The sequence below is a fragment of the Hemiscyllium ocellatum genome, chromosome 21 (genome assembly GCF_020745735.1).
Source record: "Hemiscyllium ocellatum isolate sHemOce1 chromosome 21, sHemOce1.pat.X.cur, whole genome shotgun sequence".
Classification (NCBI taxonomy): Eukaryota; Metazoa; Chordata; class Chondrichthyes; order Orectolobiformes; family Hemiscylliidae; genus Hemiscyllium; species Hemiscyllium ocellatum.
The window spans coordinates 52,731,470-52,751,207 of NC_083421.1; the positions used below are offsets into that span (position 1 = coordinate 52,731,470).

The window sequence follows — 19,738 nt, forward strand, 5'->3', positions numbered from 1 at the left end:
CACTGGAGGCTCACTGATGATGTTACCTAGTATGGCATCCAAACATCTGTAAACAAACCATCCAGCTTAGTGAACAAACTTACATCCATTTATAACTATTATAGAACTAAATGGAAAGTAACTTTGTTTTATTGTTGGTCCTTACAGGATCCTGGTTGGAAGAATGCTATCTGCCCAGATTACTACCCGAACATGTACGATGAAATGCAAACTCTGGTGAATGTGCTACAGTGTGATGTTGGGCAAGATTTGCGTGTACACAACAGTACCTTTCTGTGGTTCATCCCATTTGTTAACTCTGTCATGGACCTAAAGGATCTTGGCATTGCCTACATAGGAGAAGTTATTCACCATATTTACTCAGAAATAAAGGACGTTTTGAATCGGAAGGTGCCATTTTGTGACAAAGTGACTGAATTTTTCATCCTCATCTTGGTATCTGTTGTAGAACTCCACAGAAATAAAAACAATCTTCATTTGCTATGGTACAGCTCGCAGAAGTGGGTAGAAGCACTAGTGAAATGTGCCATGCTTCCTGCCAGAGTGTTTAACCAAAATAGTGAGAAAGCTGCAGGAACAAGTAATGTCAAGGTCACATCAACCACGTTTGCAGCAATGTCCTCTGCGGCATGTTCCTGTATCACTAGCTCAGTCCAACAAGCATGTGTTCAACTAATTCGTAGTTTTCTGAAAGAGGGATGTCAGTCACAGCAAAGAAATATGTTCCAGCAATTTCTTGACAAACTAAATCGACAATTGCGAAGCAGCTTTATTCTAGGCTGGCAGCTAAGTCCAAAGGAGCAACAGGAATTACAGTCCTGTTTGACACAATTTATTAAAAATTCAAAAAATAAAACAGCCGAAATGAAACAAATGGACACGGTTGGAAGAGGAAGTGGACTGAAGGGCCCCCTGATTAAATGTGAAAAAGACCCAGAGGAGTGGGGGAAAATGCCTGCATATTACAATAGTGGTCCTGGTCCACCATCTCCTTCAATGTTAAAATTAGACTGCAAAAGTTCAGCTATTCCCCAAGCTATTCCAAATCAAGAAGAAATAGCTGATCACAAGTCTCTAGAAAACAAACCTGAAGAATCATCTGAAGAAGCAGTTCTCCCATTTAAGACTGAATTCATCTTGTATGATGACATTACTTTCCTTAATAAGATCAATTCTGATTCTTCTAATACACATGAAGAAGAATTACCTACACACATGACCAAAATGGAAACCTCTCCTCCCCCTCGTTCCCATTCTTTGGACGATGTTACAGTGGATGACCCACAGAGTAGACAAAGACAGATTCAAGAACAAGCTGGTGGACCCGCACCCACATCCACTTCCAATGTGAATTTTAGCACAAGTTCCCTGGATAAAAATAATTTGCAGGCTGAACCTCTTGAAGTCACTCATAGTGTTCCACGTAAAGAAAAATGGAAACGGTCTATGCTACTGGAGTTTCAGGAATCTATGAACAAGAATTCCACAGAACCTGAAGCTGTCTGTTCTGAAAAAGATCAGCATGTTATTTCTCATGTCTCTTCAACTTCTGATCATGCAGGAACTGATTGTGATTTGCCTCAAACATTGGAATCAGTCAGTGCTGGACCAAGTAAGTTTAAGATTGATCCAAGCAAACTTCTCAATCTGAAGGTAAAGATGCAAGCAATTAATCTCAAGATGAAAGAAATTAATAATTCTTTGAGTAAAGAAAGGACATTTGAGAAAATAGCTGATGCAGGAGCTGACAATAGGCAATCAGATAAGATGAATAATAGAAACTCCAGTCAGGTTCCTAATGACAGCAAAAATCAAATCACCGATGACAAGACTACTGAAAATTTGTGCTCCTCACAAGTGCGTACAGCTCAATTGTCTCCAATTTCTGACAAAAGAGCCAAGTCACAAAGTTCTGATTTATTATTATCTCCTCTGCCGGAATCTAGCAGTACATCCAAATTTCCTGGTCTGTCAAACCCACTTCACTCTTGTCATAGCAATAGCAGTGATAGTGATGATGATATTCCATTCAGTTTATTAAGGCTTAAACTTAAGAGAAGGATTTCTTCAACTTCCAAGGTGAATAGAAATGATTCCAAGGAGGATGAAGACTTTAAGCCCTCACCAGCTGTCCCTGCCGTAAGTGCTAATTTATGCAGTGAGCTTCCCACAATCCAATCACTGAACAAGGTTGATAGGAAAGTAAAAGCTTTTTGTCAGGGACAGTTGTGTAATTCCATTCAGAATAAAGAAAATTTTGAATCTGACTCAACAATGAATAAGCCCACCGAAGACAATAATGCAGAATTGATAACTATCTCTGATTCAGAAACATCAAAAGAATCTACCAGCTCATTCATTGTTTCTACCTCTGAAGCAAAGAAAAAAGACAATGCTACCTCTATTCAGTGTGTCTCTGGCATAATTGAGGAAAATCAGTCATGTTTGCAAGAAAAGTCAGTGTGTAACAAATTCCCCCCTGTCTTTGAGAATGATTCCCAGTTCTTTGAATTTGAAAGTGAAGAACAGGTATATTCTGTTTGGGAAGATTCTCAGCCACAGCAAGAGAAAGCAAATGACAAAAAAAAGACTCAGCTTGATGATGAGTTTCACAGGCAATCTGACGAAGAAGAAATTAACGGTATGCTTAATGAATGGGGCTATGATACAGATTATGTATCTGATGAATTAATTGAAAAGGTTGCCGAGGAGGCAGAAGCAAGTTTGAAAGGAGAGCAGAATAGAAAACGGAGTAGCCTGGACACCGAAAAGCAATTCTCGCCAAGAGTTTCTTCTCTGAGCAGCTCTGCAGCTAAAGATACACCAATTGACAAAAGCAATGTTCAACATTCTGGGTTTACTGATGATATTGTCTCTAACCTTCAAAATGAGAAAGAAATCTGCATAATTAGTGATACAGATAGCCTCAGATCTCTAATTAGATCTGACAAATACAAGTGGACATCCAAACCTACAAAAGAATTGCCAGACTATCAGCAAGGAAGCAAGCTAACTGTGAAAAATAGAGCAGATAAAGATGGCTTTAAAAATAATCTTGTTTCATCAAATGCTAGAGCAGGAGAAAAACAATTATCCAAAGCCACTTCTAGTAAAGATTCAAACAAGTCCATCCTTAAAAAACAATCTCAGACCAGACCAGACCAGAAAACTAGGTTTAAAAATAAAACAAGTAAAAATTCAAAGGAGAAAGCATCCCTGGTGTCATTAACTAATATTTGCAAATCACTTGCCAGGGATGTACAAATGGAAGTTCCTTCAACTTCAGGGAAACACCATTCTAGCTCACTTCCAAAGAAGGTGCGAAAGCGTCCTGAACCTACATCAACCGTTGAAAAACTTGGCCTCAAAAAGAAAGTTCGTAAAGCATTTGATCTTTCTCAGGGCAGCCTTGACACCTTGAACAAATTGCGTACTTATGGTCAAAAAAAGGGGGCTATTGAGCATAAACACATTAAGAAGGCAAAGCTCATTTCACCACAGAAATTAACAGTACGTACAAATCAACGATTACTGGTTTCTCAGGATCGCCAGTACCTAAGGCAGTCTAAGCTTCAGTTAAGCAATAATGAGAAGAAAAGGAAATGTACATCTACTCACGATGAAAGTGCTTTCCCAAAAAAAGCTGTGTCAACTGAAGGAAATTTCAGCTTTATTTCTGCTACTGTACAAAGGAGTCAGAAGCACAAATCCGCTTCAGTGGAAACAGACAATATTTATGTTGCGGCTCCTATTTTGTTAGAAAAGAAGCGTAGTAAAACAATAGATGTGGCCTCAACTCAGCAAAAACTGTCAAGTATTAATGCAGTTGATGACTTGAATTTAACACAGCATGATCCTTTAGATATGGATGTTAGTACGGATGAAAGCTTGGATGATAATGAATTAATGTTGACGCAGAGGGATCCCATAGACATGGATATAGATGATGGCAACTCGGAAGAGGAGGATTCCAGAAGAGCACCTTTAAGTGCAAATGAGACCAGATGTCAATACACAGGATGCTCTGATATAATTGTATCTTCAGAGAAATTTTGTAAGCAGCATTCTCTAAATGAACCCAAAGATATCTTTCCTAAGCCAGAATTACCTCCATCTATTTGGAAAAGCCCAAAACCTACAACTACCAAACTGTTTGCTTCCAGCTCTACCTCACGCAATGCTCAGCTTGCTACAGAGATGCAGTGTGTCCCAAAACGTCCAGGAGGAGCAACTTCCAAAGTTCAGCAAGTTCAAAGATCTTCAGTAGCAAACCTTGCGTCACTTGCATCGAAACCGACTCCTATTATGAAGACTGTGGAAACTCCTAATGTTCTTCGAACTCTAAATAAAGATATGAATTTCAGAGCACAGCCAAGTTTTCAAACGTCAGTTACAGCATTGCCAACGAATGCACCTCTGCCACCTTGGAAATCCAGGCAAGCTTCACCTAACGTCAACTTGGATCTGACAGAACATCGAAACCGTGACCAATCTTATCTTATCAATGCAGTCCTTAAGTGGGATTATCAGATGTTTGATTCATTAAATCAATTTGGGGTACCTGATTCTCTTTGTGAAATTCCAACACGCGAGGTGCCTGAAAAGTTTCGCTCATATGAAGAATATTTTCAAACTTTTTACCCTTTACTGATGTTGAATCTTTTTGAGCAGGTAAGTACAGGCAGTTAAATGCATCAGAAGTTTTATTAGCAATTGAGACTAGTACTAAATGTTTGGACTATATTCTGATAGCATGATGATGGGGAGAGCATTTTGAGAAGCACATGGACTGAGTTCACAGCACAGTCTGTAATCACTAAATGTAGTTGAAGCTGCTTATTGTTCAAATGCACTAAAATTTTATGTTTCCACTTGATCATTACAGGGGTGACTAACTTAGAGGTGTAAGTGGGAGCTAAGTTTATAGGGAAAGAGCAGGAAGGTAGGAAAGTTTTGGATTATTTTGATAAATAACTGGTACAGACTCCATGGTAGAAAGGCCCCTACGATTAAGATCTGCTAACTTGTCAGCTTTTTCTTAAGTCTGTATTTAGAATAGAAATTGCCCATGAAGTGCATGAATTATACAACAAAGTTCATTCAATGTGAACTCAATCCATTGGGTGCTTGATAATGTCAACATAACCAAAGATTTACCCTTTGCCTGCGAATGACCCCACCAAATGCAAATATGTTGACATGGGAAAGGAGAAAGCCAAAGCTGGATTCTTGGGTGTCCACTGCATGAGGCACAATGTTGAACCTTTACTGATGATATGCTGACTACAGTCAGAAAGATTGAAGTCCTGAAGATTATGCAAAAATCTTAAAAGAATATTCAAAGTGGCTACGTCCCATTCAGACAACTGCTGTGTCAGTATTTCACTGCTCTCTGCATGTAGGTCCTTATTCGGAAATAGTTCAGTCGGTGATGTTTGGTCTGCATTACACCTTACTGATGTTTTCAGATATCATTACTTGTTTTTCACATTCAGTAGCCAATTTTACAGAGTAGGGTTCAGAAACAGGAATTCTAGTTGATTACACTTCTTCCCCCTCAATGATGCTCTTGACCTTTAATGTCAGCAAGCACATAACATTCCCAGATCAAATGCCTTGCCTTACCTAGTCTTTACATTTGACTAAGCACTGTTCGTTTTCTCAGCAAATTTGAAAGCTGTATGAAAGCAAAATCTATTTGTTTTTGACAGGTAAATACATTCAGAGAGCAAAGAGGCAGCGTTCTCAGAGGGAGAAACAGTTAATGTTTAGTGTCCATTGATTTATTTGCGAAATATACAAGTGTCAGCTATGGCTCAGTTGATAGCATTCTCTGTTCTAAACCAAAGTCTTTGATTTACGTCCCACTGAAAAGTTGAAGTTCCACAAGGCTGAGATTCCTGAATGAGCTCCGCACCATTAGAGTGCTGTCATAACCAAGGACTGATCTGTCTCTTCGGGTGATTGCAAATATCCCAAGTACTATTTTGAAGAAGTATTGCCTGTGTCCTGATCAATATCTGTTCCATGGTCAATAGCACAAAAGCACAGAAACAGAGAGGAGGAGGAGTTGGCCATTCGACCTCGAGCCTGTTCCTCCATTCAATATGATTGCTGATCATCCAACTCAATGTCCTAATCCTGTCCTTCATTATATTCCTTTAGCCACAGGAGCTATAACTCCTTGTTGAAACACACAATGTTTTGGCCTCAACCGTGTTCTTTGGTTGCGAATTCCACAGGCTCACCAGTCGCTAGGTGAAGAAATCTCTCCCCATTCCTGTGCTAAAAGGCTTACCTCTTATCTTTTAAACTATGAGCCCCCTAGTTATGGATTCGCTGGTCATTGGGAGCATCCTTCCTGCACCTAACCTATCTAGTCCTGTTAGAATGTTAGAGGTTACTTCTTTCTTCTAAACTCCAATGAATAAAATCCTAACCAACTCAATTGCTCTTTGTCTGTCAGTCCTGTCATCCCAAGGATCAATTTGGTAAATTCTTCACTGCGCTCCTGCTTTGGCAAGAACATATTCAGATAAGGAGACCAAAACTGCACACACTATTCCAGGTGTAGCCTCACCAACGCCCTGTACAATTGCAACAAGACATCCTTGTTCCAGTATTTGAATCCTCTCATTATGAAGGCCAACATACAGTTTGCTTTCCTTATTGCCTGCTGCACGTGCTTGATGACTTTTATTGACTAGTGCACTCGGACACCCAGGTCTTGTTGAACCATCTCCTCGCTCAATGTACAGCCGTTCAAAAAATAATCTGGCATGCATTGGCCCATTTCCTCAGCCTGCCCAAATCACACTGTAACATCTCTGCATTCTCACTATAGTTTACTTGCCCTTCCACCTAGCTTTGTGTCATTTTCAAATTTGGAGGTATTACATTAGTATGATCATTAGCATATTGATTTTTAAAAAGGTGTTTGGGATATGAATGTAAGTCTGTAATGCTACCTCAGCTGAAGTAGAAATATATTTTGTGATAATCCTTCAGGTAAAAAGGTTTTGTGAAAACAATACCTTGTTAGCATATCCAGAACAAAACCAGTCAATGGGGTTAAAACCAAAATATTACTGATGCTGGAAACACAAACACAGTAAATACTCCTGCTTCTCCAGAATTCTGTGTATTTCTGTCATTGAGGTTGTTTAACAGAAATCCAAATATCTCTTAGGGTGCAATGTGCGATAGATTATAGAAACCCAGGAGTAGGCTGTTTGACCCTGCTTCACCATTCAGTATGATCACAACTGATGCTCTGTTCTTAATGTCAAATGCCCACTTTCTCTCTCGGCACCCCTTCATACCTTTAATAGCTAAATATATATCTATCTTTTGAATATGCTCAGTGACCCAGGCTCCACAGTCTTGTGAATTCCACAAATTGACCACTCTCTGGGTGAAGAAATGTCGCCTTGTCTCTGGTGTAGATTGCTGATGTCATATCCTAAGACTGACCCCAAGTTCTAGATTCCTCATTCAAGGAAAACATCCTGCCTGAATTGTGTGTGTTTAACCTTTTAAAAATTATATACATTTCAATCATATCCCCCCTCAATCTTCCAATGTGAATGTACAGACTCAGTCGGATCAGTGTCTCCTCATACAACATCTCTGGTATCAGCCTAATGAACCTTCATGACACTCACTCTATAACAAATATCATCCTCTCTTAGGGAGACAAAAACTGCACGCAACACTTCACTTCAGGTTTGGTCTCACCAAGACACTGTATAACTGCAGTAGGCATATGTTCTTCTGAGCCCTCATCCTCTTGCATTGAAATTCCCTGTAAATTCCACTTTCCTAATTGATTGCTATACCTGCCTCTTTAATTGATTGGTGTACAAGATCTCTTTGTATAACTGCACTTTCCTAATATTGTTTAGCAATCTTTAAGCTTGGTGAGCTGAGGAAACCTAAAAGTAATTAACTTGGCAACAGTGCAGAGAGATGGTGATGTCTCAGCACTGCATGGAGGATAGAAATCAGCTGAAATCAGTTTGGTGTGCATAGTCCTGATTGCATCAAAGAACTAAATAGTAATAATGACTATTTTAATGAAGTATTTTTAATTATAACACTAAATTTCAGCATTTCGTTTATACAGTTAGCTCAGAAACTGAAGGAATCCAAGCAGACAAATAGAATGATTCATAATTCTTTGACTTTGAAGAACTATCGTGTGGCAGGAAAAATATACTGTGCAGAATTTCAAGGTGAGAACAGAAATGGAGCATATACTCTAAATCCAGTCACATGATTGCCTTCTGTCTCCTGAGTTATAATGCTAATGTGTTATGCCCATAATTAAAACCTAATTGCAGAGTGGATCAAACTCACTTTGAAATTTTTCTAAAACCAAGTTGGGCATTAAATTTATATTACAAATTTAGTATCAGTTAAAAACAAAACTAGGTAGTAAATAATTGGTTTGTATGTAGTTGGGAATTTGTTATTACACAATATTTGGATAGATACATGAATAAGAAAGGTTTAGAAGGATATAGGCCAAACACCGGCAAGTGAGACTAGTTCAGTTGGGGAAAATTGATTGGCATGGAAGAGTTGGACCACGGTAGTTTCCATGTTGTATGAATCTATGACTAAATGCATGTGTTTGTGACAATTGTGTTGAGTCTGCAACTAATTAGTTTTCGATGTTGTACGGTAATAATCCTTTCATTGCATCCCATCGAACTACTTATTCACACGTGCTCTTTAAAGTATTTCCTGCGAAGCCAGGTTTTCCTAAATGAGGTAAACATTAAGATTATTTTTTATTACAACAGAAACACAATTTATTTGTATTTAATCGCAAATCCTGAGGTTGTGACGAAAGCTCTGCATTTCAGCTGAATAGTACTGATTAAAAATGCAGTGGATTAGCATGGGGATTCCTATTGAAGACGTATTATGTTGCTGATAATCCAAGTTAAATTGAGTGTAGTGTTACGGACTAGGCCAAACCACTCAAAACATTCCTAAGCAGGCAGCGCAGACCATAATTTTGCAATTTGTTTTGGTAAGTGTACAATGAAAATTACCTGGAGTAAGTTAGCTAAGTTGACTACCAGGTTTTATAACAGACAAAAATGTATTCACAAAATTACACAATGATACACAAAGAACAGAATAGAGAACCCCTACAGAACTCAGTCTGTCCAAACTAGACTTAATTATGCTGTTTTGAATATACATAACAGTCCCACTAAGCAAACCCTCTTAAAAACACATGCAAAACAAAGGAACAGATGCTTACTGGTTAAAGTTAGAGAGCCTGTTTTCTCACAGCTGGACTCCAAACTTGTCCTGGACTGAACTGCTCGGCTAGAGAGCTGACTACTTCCCTTCCATTATACAGGTCACTTCTAAAACATGACCACTTTGGACTGAAGTCTCATCTGTTTAAATATAAATGAAAAGGCCTCTCAATATCCTTCATTCTCTGTACCAAACTAGTTTAATCGGAATCAGGAGATGTTTACGACCCCTCTGAGAAAAACCAAGGACACAGTCTCCTTGAGAAAAGGAACAGCTTTGTAAAAAAAAAAGGGACTAGCTTTGTGACACTAGCATCGACTGAAAGAATCCATTCAATCCATAAAAATGATTAAAACTTCAATCTAATTGTGGGAGAAATGCTTTTGAACTATGAATATGGAGAATAGTATTGCATTTGATATCTGCTGAATGCATTTTTTTTTGATCAACCAGTTTCTCTACGTGATCACCAGATTGAAAAACAACTACACCCTAAAGAGGATGATGTTGTGTTCCTGTGGTTGCCCCAAAATCAGAATTACTACATGCAAGAAGAGGGCGAAATAATGAATAATAATCCAGTCCCACATATAAGCCATATCTCGAAGACATCGCGTTTTTCAACTGGTGGGTTTAAGAGGAATGCAGAGAAATAGTTGTTTTAAGTAGGAGATTATAACCAATGTGGGTGTCACTGGCCAGTTTGGTATTCGTTGCCTATCCCTAATTGCCTTGAACTGAAAGGGCAGTTACTTTCAAAGGGCAGTTAAGAGATTACCGTGTTAATGTGGGTCTGGAGTCACATGTGACCCAGCCTGGGAAAGGGTGGCCAATTTCCTTCCTGAATCAACATTAGTAGACTTTTGCAATGTCCATGAAAGCTAGGATTGTGATTGAGGAAGACTCTTAAAGTCTCTCAGTAGTTTCTGATGCTTACAAAATCAAAATAAAACATTCCACTGATCTAAATTCATGTTTTTAGATAACCAACTCAATAATTGCAGTGAAAAATTATAGAATGCTCGGTTCAAGTAACCATTCAAGATATTGTTTCTCTCCCATTGCATTGTTTCTCTCCCATTACATTAGTTTGAGAGAATAATATTCTGAAACCCACCTTGGAAGGAAATTGGCTGGCATATTCGATCAGGTTTGTTTGTGTGACCTCTTGGAGGAAGTAATTACTGCAGATTGTAAAATGTGTAATTAAAAGATGAATTCTCAGGCTTTCACTGAGCTTAATAAATGGAACATAGTTCATTATAGTTTAATTTGGGTCCCTTCCCTTACCTCTTTCTCCAATGCAGTGATGATCTTTCATGTATCATTTCCTGCTTTGTCCTCAATTGGGATATAACCAACTCGACTTAAATTTGCATCCACATTCACTTTCTGATATTCTTAATTGACGACCAGATCATAGAGGAACATTTTCATGGACCTGCAGTGTAAACATACGAAAGCATTGGATTGGTTATATTATATTGAGGAAGGCTTCCATAAGCATAGTTGTTTGGACCGTTTTGTGTTGAATCATCTTGTCTTCCCGAGCTCTGTTTAGTCTTTGACATGCAACCATCATTGTCTTTGAGTACGAAATCTGTTCTGTTCACAAGTGATCGTTCTCCATACTGAATCATTTTCGCAACTTGTTTTTGTTTTCCAACAAAAATTCTTTTGTTTCCAGGACTGAAAACAGGTTGAGCTTGAACTTCTTCCCACAATGTTTTTTTTTCCCTTTCATGCCTTTGCAGCTGACTTTCACTCAGTTTTCTTTTTGAACAGGTCGTGATTCATTGACAACTCTTCACCTTTCAATCCAGACGAGAGGAAATGTTAGTGCAGTGAAAAACCAGCCAGTGAGGTGTGATGTAATTGGTTCCCTTGTGACCACCTTGAGGCAGTTCAAAGGATTGCTTTTTCTAGCCAAGACGCCTCTGATCAGGCCAATTCTTTCAGCGAATTCTATATATTTTATTCAAAAAGGTTTTGTGGAACGTCCAAAGTTGGGCAATACTGTGAGTAAATTCTAGAAATGAGTACAAATAGAAATGGAATTATTGCATTAATGTAAATATATTGTAATCTAATCTTTTGTGCATTTATTCCACTAATGCTTTAAATTTTTCGTTATTGCATGGTATACACCTATTTTATGTGATAAAAGTTGTTCGCTTTTCTGAAACACAACCTGGCAGCTGAGCCTCAAATTTTAATGTATAATGACATTTGTCTGTTGCAACTGTTGAATGTAAATTAGAATACTTTAAACCATTTTTTCTATTTGTGTCAATGGAACTTAACAGATTTTTTTTATTCATGCATGGGATGTGGGCATAGCTGGCTAGGCATTTATCACCTATTCCTAATTGCCCTTAAGGCACCACCTCGAACCACTGCAGATCAGTAAACTGTTGTCTTTTCTGTTCAGCTCAGTCACTCCTACAGAAATATGGTAGTAATGAAATGAATTGAGGTGATCTTATAAAATTCATGACATTTAGAATTAAAATAAAATTATTTATTATATATGCATTTATTATATTAGAATGATTCTATGGTAAGGCAATTTCTGTGGAATTGTAGTAGTTTCTGATTTAGACAGCAGTGCTTTTACGTTTTTCTTCATTTAATGCAGGATGATTACAACGAACATCAGCAGAAAGCTATTCACACGGCTTATGCGATGGTGAAACAACCAAGAATTCCCAATATCTGTCTCATACAGGGACCTCCTGGAACAGGAAAGTCAAAAACAATCGTTGGTTTACTGCATCGTTTGCTCAATGAGGTACTACGATGAAGTGTAACAATATAAATTCTGAGAAACGTGAGTCTTTTGAACATAGGAACACATAACAGGTGTGGGTGTTTTGGTCTCTCAACCTCACTCCATTATTTCGTATAATCATGGCTGATTTGATTACACCCTCATCCACTTTCCCACCCTAACACTATAACCTTTTAATCCCTTGGTTCCCACAAATCTATCCGCCTCTGACTTAAAGATATTCAATGATTCTGCCTCTGCTTTGTTTTCAAGAAGAGAATTCCACAATCTCTAAATCTGTTTAAAATGAACTTTACATTATAGTTCTGGATTCTTCCACAAACCTCTGCCCTGTTCAAACTTTCTGGAATCTTACGTTGCAATCAGGTTGACCCTTAATCTTCTAAAGTCCAGCAGATGTAAGCCTTGTCTGTCTAATTTCTTTCCTCCTATGACATTCCAGCTATTAGTCTGATAAACCTTATGTGAACTGCTTCCAATGCATTTACATCTTTCCTCAAACAAGGAGACCATTATTGTATACTGTGCTGCAGATGTGTTCACACCAGCGCCTTTTAAAGCGAAGCATAACCTCTCTACTTTTCTATTCAAATCCACTTGCAATAAATGAAAACGTTCTGTAAGCTTTCCAATTTCTTGTTGCAACTGGTACAATTCATGCACTAGGGCACCCGATTCCCTCTATCTCATCTATGTAGTCTTCAGTCACAAAAAAAAGGGCTGTTTTTTATTATTCTTGTCAAACTGGACAGTTTCACATTTTTCCACATGTTCAATTTAACAATTCTTTGCCCATTTACTTAACTATCTACTTATTTGTAATTTTAAAAAGTGCTGGAGAATTTAGTGGATCTGGCAGTATCTGTGGAAAAAAGAACAGAGTTAATGTTCCAAGGAAGAGTTGCACGAGACATGAAACATTAACTCTGTTTCTATCTCCAGATGCTGTGTGACTTGCTGAGTTTCTCCTATTTAGTACTTGGCTTCAGAGATCCACCATCTGCAATACTTGGCTATTATATATTGCTTTCTTATGTGGTCTTCATAACTTAACTTCACTATTATATTTGTGTCATCAACAAAGTAGGCAACCATACTTTCTGTCCAAAAACAAAAGCAGAAATTGCTGAAAATCTGTCAGCATCTGGGAAGAGAAAGTAGAGTTAACATTTCAACTCCAGTGACCCTTCTTTAAAACATACTTTCTGTCCTCCATCCAAAACATTTATATAAGGTCGCAGCATCGATCCCTGTACCACTTATTACTTTCTGTCAATCTGAAATGACTCATTTGTGCCCAGTTTCTACATCCAAGTTCATATGCTACCCCCCAACACAATGAGCTTTTGTTTTCAAATTTCTGATTTGACTTTTTATAAAATGCCTTCTAAAAACCTCCGAGGACTGTCCACATTTTCCTTAAGGTCCGAACTGTTCCCAGTCATCACCATACTCCTCAACATGGCCAATCTATTGACTCAAAAAAAAAGTCTCCGACCACACAAAAGTTTCAATTTCAGCACACGCTTTATTTCAGTTAAGCCGGCGAGAAATCGGAGGTCAATCCCCAGATTAGCAACAAAGCTCTCTTTTGGAGGACCATAAACAGAAATCTGATCTCCAGCTTAAAAGCAGTACATTTTGTAGTCTTCATATGCGTTACTAATTTACTTTTTCTCATTCCCACATGATTTAATGTTACTATGTCTAGCAGAGTTCTCATTAGTCAAAAGTAGATAAAGCAAGCTGCTTAACAATGCTCTATTGTGCAGCCTAATCGTAATGCTGGGAAGAAGCGTATACAGGAACATCTCCAAGGTTATGTAGAGACCCCTGCATTCTTGCAATTCATGTTCTCATGGACACTGTGACTGCAGTTCCCATTTTGAACTTGTAAGGCAAATTATTATTGCAAAATAGAGACTTACGAAATGGAGATTTTTAACTGTTGATTCCCCAATGCTTTTACCAATTCTTTTCCTTTCTCACTTTAAGGTGAAGTTTGGGCCATGGGTGCCTGCTTGAGTCCCAGTTAACCCTGTCATTTTATGGATTAAGTGGAATATTCCTTCTTCCAGACCTACTCGAGTCTCCACACCCTCGCCCACCCCCCAAATAAACTCTTTGGTACGTCAGTGACCATAATCAGTGTTGCTTGTCCCTCTCATCCAGAATTGGAAACATTTATCAACTTTGTTTCTAATCACCTTCACCTGATCTATCTACCTTCCCTTCCTTTCCTTGACATCTCTGTTTCAATTTCTGGGGATAAGCTGGCCATTGATATTCACTACAAACCTCCACCAACTCCCATAGTTACCTTGACTATACTTGTTTTCACCCTACTTCCGGAAAAGACTCCATTTCATTCTCTCAATTTCTTCGAGTCCATTGTACCTGTTCTGATGATGCCACCTTCTGCTGGGGCCTCAAAAAAATTCCATCTTTTTCGTCAGCAGAGGATTCGCTGCCACTGTGGTTGACAGTTGTGTACAATCAATTTCTGGCATGGCTTATTTTATATTTTTTGTAATCTATTAATACAGTTCTTCTTTACCTTGTCTCTACTGTTTGATTTACCATGTATTCACCATAAACAGCATACAGTGTGGAAAGAGACCATTCGGTCCATCAAGTCTACACCTTTGAAGAGCAACCCATCCAGACCCCTAGCATGCACATCCTTGAAGTGTGGGGGGATAGCAGAGCACTTGGCAGAAGTCCAGACTAACACAGGGAAAATGTGTAAACTCCATACAGACAGTCTCAAGAGGCTGGAATTGAGCCCAGGTCCCTGGCGCTGTCAGATGACAGTGAGGTGACCATTATGCCAACCCGAGTATCCTTTTAACTAATTTTATTTAAAAGGCAGTATGCTAGAAAGTATTTGTCAGAGATGCTTTCCACTATCTTGTTTTGCTTGTTTACACCTTCCAAATCCAGGAACAAGAGAATGTGAAACCATCTGACAGCAGAAACTTAAGATCTAAACGAACCAGGATTCTTGTGTGTGCACCATCAAATGCAGCTATTGACGATCTCATGAAAAAAATCATTGTTGATTTTAAGTCAAAGTGCAAAGATAAGAATAACGCATTAGGTATGTGCAATTCAATGTCCATGTCACAATTTCTAAAAAAAAATCCAAAAGCTGTTGGGCTAACTGTCGAGAGTTAACTGATTCATTCACTGCAGATTAACGATTCTTATGTTATCTGCTGGGTGGTGTATATACGTCTGTTTGCTAGGGTAGATGGAATCCTGTTACTTGTCATGATTATTGTCATTGGAGATCTTTCTCCTTACTATACGATTTATGCTTGTTGTCTATTCCTTCTTTCCCTCAGGTAATTTTTTTATAATCTATTAAGTATTCAATAGAAATTTTCCAGGAAATAGTGACATTTATGTTTAATGGACTTCTGCATTTAGAGTTGTGTAACTATTCATTTTAAAGTGTTTACTTAATAAACAGACTGTATACTTTTTAAAGAGAATAGTGGCTGTGCCATTTGATTGTTGTTGACAGGTTTTGAGTGTGTAATGCTTATCTGACCACTGGAAAGTTTTAATTATTCTGTGCTTTTTTTTTCTTAAGGCAACTGTGGGGATGTGAACCTGGTAAGACTAGGCTGTGAGAAAGCTATCCACTCAGATGTAATGAAGTTCAGTTTGGATTACCAAGTGAATCATAGGATCAGTAAGTGTCTTCTGTTTGAGAGGTAAACAAGACTTTAAGGTTCGGCTCTTCATTTTGAAATTTATATTGTGTAATGGTTGTGCTGGGGATGAGAATTGGATAACATGACCAAACTGTTGCAGGTGTGTCAGTTAATCAGGGACAACCAGCATAGAATTTTAAAAGGCAAATTGTTTATTGAAAATGTTGTAAGAACACACTTTGGGTTGAGGAGGAAAGAATTTTTATTTACAAAGAGTTCATTCACCTACCATTTCTTCAAATATTAAATAAGTTGGTATTAAAATATCAGGAGTCCGGAAAATGTGATATTTTGCTGCCTCACAATACTTGAAGGAAGTTTTAATTCATGGAAACATAGAGCTAAAGCTGCAAATGATCTGAGAGAACAATCGTTGAGTAGATTTTGCTTCATTTGAATAAAATATTTTCTAGGAGTTTAAATGTCTCTAAGTTATTTATCTTGCTATCAATTCCAAAATGGTCAATTGTGGCTGTGCAGAGAGGGGTCAATATGATGCTGATCAGAGGCGAAAGGATTGGTTGGACAGGAAGCTAGATGAACTGGGGAAGAGATGCGCCATTATCAAAAAAGACAAGGAACAGGTAATTTCTGATTTCTTTCTGTTGTGTGATTAAAAGTGTGCAGAATTGATTATATTACCTAGCTGGTTGAAGAACTTAATTTGTCAAATATTTAGTTATTTTGAAAAAACACACAAAATCGTTTGGACTTTCAATACTGTGATAGGAGATAATGCTAAAATGTGTCTGGGAGCAAACCAGAAATGAACTACAGTTTAATTTTATTACATTGTCTGTTATGTATAAAGGATAAAGTAGCCAAATCTAAAAATAACAGGAATAACTGAGCTACGTTTAGTAATCCACTCGCTTAGATGAGTGCAGCTTCAACAACATAAAGAAGCTAGCTTGATTGGCACCTCAGACCCCACCATTTGCATGTAATGGTAGAAGTCTTTATACTTTACAACATGCAAATTATAAGCAACACCGCAAAGTATCTTTTAAACCTGCAACTCCTAATATCTAAAGGACAAGTGCATCATCTAGTAGAAGACTCTCTCGTGTGCCTGTGATTAAATCCAAATATTTTTTATTCTCTCATGTGACTTCGCTGTTGCTGACTGGCCAGCATTTATCGCCTGTCACTAGTTACCCTTGAAGTGTTGGTAGAGTTCACGTGCTGTAGGTAGACACGAAAAGGAGGGGATTTCAGGATTTTGACCCAGTGATTGCGAAGGATCAGCGATATATTTCCAAGTCTGTTGGTGAGTCACTTGGAAGGGAAGTTGCAGGTGGTAGTATTCCCATGTTTATGCTGCCCTGTCCTTCTAAATGGAAGTGGTGATGGGCTTGGAAGGTGCTGTTTAAGAATCAAGTGTAAATGTCTGCAGTGCATCTTTTAGATTGTGCACATTGCTGTTACTGGTCATCAGGAATGAGAGGACAAGTAGAGAGTATTCCACCACACTACTGACTTGTGTCCTCCTAGATGATGGACAGACGTTTAGGAATCAGGAGGTGAGTTACTTGCTGCAGTATTCCTTACTTCTGTCCTGCTCTTGTAGGCATGGTATTTATATAGTGAGTCCAGTTGATATTTTAGTCAATGGTATTGCCTGGATGTTGATGGTGGGGGATTCTGTATAGTAACAGCATTGAATATCAAAGGGTGATAATATTGTCCCTGTCTCTTGTGGACGATGATTATTGCCTGGCATTTGTGTTGTGAATGTTGCTTGACACTTGTCAGTCCAAGCCTGGATATTTTCCAGGTCTTATTGCATTTGATGTCTTGGAGCTGAGATGACTGACCTCCAACAACCACAGCCATCTTCCTATATGCCGGGTAAGACTCCAGTCAGTGAATAATTTGCCCCCCCCCCCACCATATCCATTGATTTCAGCTTTATTAGGACTCCTTGATGCCATACTCTGTTTGGATGCAGTCTTGGTGTCAAGAACTGCCACTCTCAGTTCACCTCTGGAATTCACCTGATTTGTCCATGTTTTAACTAAGGTCATAATGAGGTCAGGAACTGAGTGTACCCAAACTGGCCATCACTGAGCAGATGCTGCTTGATAGCACTGTTGATGACTCCTTCCATCACTTCACTGATGATCGAGAGTAGATTGATGGGATGGTAACTGGCAAGATTGGATTTGACCAACCTTTTGTATACAGGACAAACCTAGGCAATTTTGCATACTGTTGGCTGGGTGCCAGTGTTGTAGCTGTACTGGAAAAGCTCGACTAGGGAGACAGCAAGTTCTGGAGTACAAGTCTTCAGTAGTATTGCCAGAATGCTGTCAGGTCCTGTAGCCTTTTGTAGTATCCAGTGTCTCCAACCACTGATATCATGTGGAGCGAATCATGTTAGCTGAAGACCGGCTTTTGTGATGCTGGGGACCACAGGAAGAGGCCAAGATGGGTCATCCATTTGGCACTTCTGGCTGAAGATTGCTACAAATGGTTCAACCTTACCTTTTGTGCTGATATTCTGGGCTTTTCCATCATTGAGGATGGGGATATTTGTGGTGCTTTCACCTCTAGGAAGTTATTTAATTGTCCTTTATCATTCATGACTGAATGTGGAAGGACTGCAAAAGATTAGATCTGATCTGTTGACTTGTGGGATGACTTGGCTCCATCTATCACTTGCTGCTTTATGCTGTTTGGAATGAAAGTGGTCCGGTTTGGTGGCTTCACCAGGTCGACATTTTTAGGTCTGTCTGATGCTGCTCCTGGCATGCACTCTTGCACTTTCCATTGAACCAGAGTTAATTCCCTGCCTTGATGATAATGGTTGAATGAGTGATACGCTGGGCCTGAGTCATAGGATCATACAGCATGGAAACAGAGTCTTTGGTCCAACCAGTCCATGCCAAACATAATCCCAATTTAAACTAGTCCCATCTGCCTGCTGTTGGCCCACATCCCTGCAAACCTTTCCTATTCATGTACCTATCCAAATGTCTTTTAAACATCAGCTACTTCATTCCACGCTTAAGCCACTCTGTTTAAAAAATAATAATTTACCCCTCATGGTCTTTTTTAAATCTCCCTCCTCTCAACTTAAAACAATGCCCCTAGTCTTGAAATCATCTATCCTAGGACAAAGACACCTATCATTAACCCTATCTGTATCCCTCATGATTTTTATAAACTTATAAAACATCAACTCTTAACCTCCTATGCTCTAGTGAACGATGTACAGGACTAGGGTGGAGGTTTGCTCGCTGAGCTGTAGGTTTGATATCCAGACGTTTCATTACCTGGCTAGGTAACATCATCAGTGGTGACCTCCAAGTGAAGCGAAGCTGTTGTCTCCTGCTTTCTATTTATATCTTTCTCCTGGACGGGGTTCCTGGGGTTTGTGGTGATGTCATTCCCTGAACGTTTTCTGAGGGGTTGATGCGTTTTTTTTTTATGGCGTTGTGGTTAGAGTGCCAGGCCTCTATGAATTCTCTGGCATGTCTTTGCTTAGCCTGTCCCAGGATAGATATGTTGTCCCAGTCGAAATGGTGGTTTTTTTCATCCGTGTGTAGGGTTACGAGGAAGAGAGGGTAGTGTCTTTTTGTGGCTAGCTGGTGTTCGTGTATCCTGGTGGCAAACTTTCTTCCTGTTTGTCCTACGTAGTGTTTGTGGCAGTCCTTGCATGCAATTTTGTAGATGATGATGGTTTTGTCCATGGGTTGTACTGGGTCTTTTAAGTTTGTTAGTTTTTGTTTGGGAGTGTTTGTGGGTTTGTGTGCTACTAGGATTCCGAGGGGTCTCAGTAGTCTGGCTGTCATTTCTGAAACTACTTTGTATGGTAAGGTGGTTAGGGTTTCTGGCTGTGTTTGGTCTACTTCGTGGTTTGTTCTTGAGGAATCTATGCACTGTATTATTTGAGTATCCGTTCTTCTTGAATACGTTGTATAACTGGTTCTCCTCAGTTTTC

The 19,738-nt window shown here is 38.9% G+C and overlaps 1 protein-coding gene across 6 annotated transcripts in view; it reads left to right on the top strand.

The window, feature by feature from the left end:
• Positions 1 to 19,738, top strand: part of setx (senataxin) — a 110,663-nt gene that overhangs the window by 67,177 nt on the left and 23,748 nt on the right. For 5 of the 6 annotated variants that reach the window (XM_060841471.1, XM_060841472.1, XM_060841473.1 and 2 more), the window contains 8 exons: positions 148 to 4,671; positions 8,126 to 8,234; positions 9,733 to 9,906; positions 11,065 to 11,297; positions 11,918 to 12,070; positions 15,014 to 15,170; positions 15,669 to 15,770; positions 16,273 to 16,376. In XM_060841471.1, the coding sequence (XP_060697454.1) occupies positions 148 to 4,671; positions 8,126 to 8,234; positions 9,733 to 9,906; positions 11,065 to 11,297; positions 11,918 to 12,070; positions 15,014 to 15,170; positions 15,669 to 15,770; positions 16,273 to 16,376 (5,556 nt within the window). The remainder of the gene's footprint in view (positions 1 to 147; positions 4,672 to 8,125; positions 8,235 to 9,732; positions 9,907 to 11,064; positions 11,298 to 11,917; positions 12,071 to 15,013; positions 15,171 to 15,668; positions 15,771 to 16,272; positions 16,377 to 19,738) is intronic. The other variant, XM_060841475.1, reaches the window with a different exon arrangement.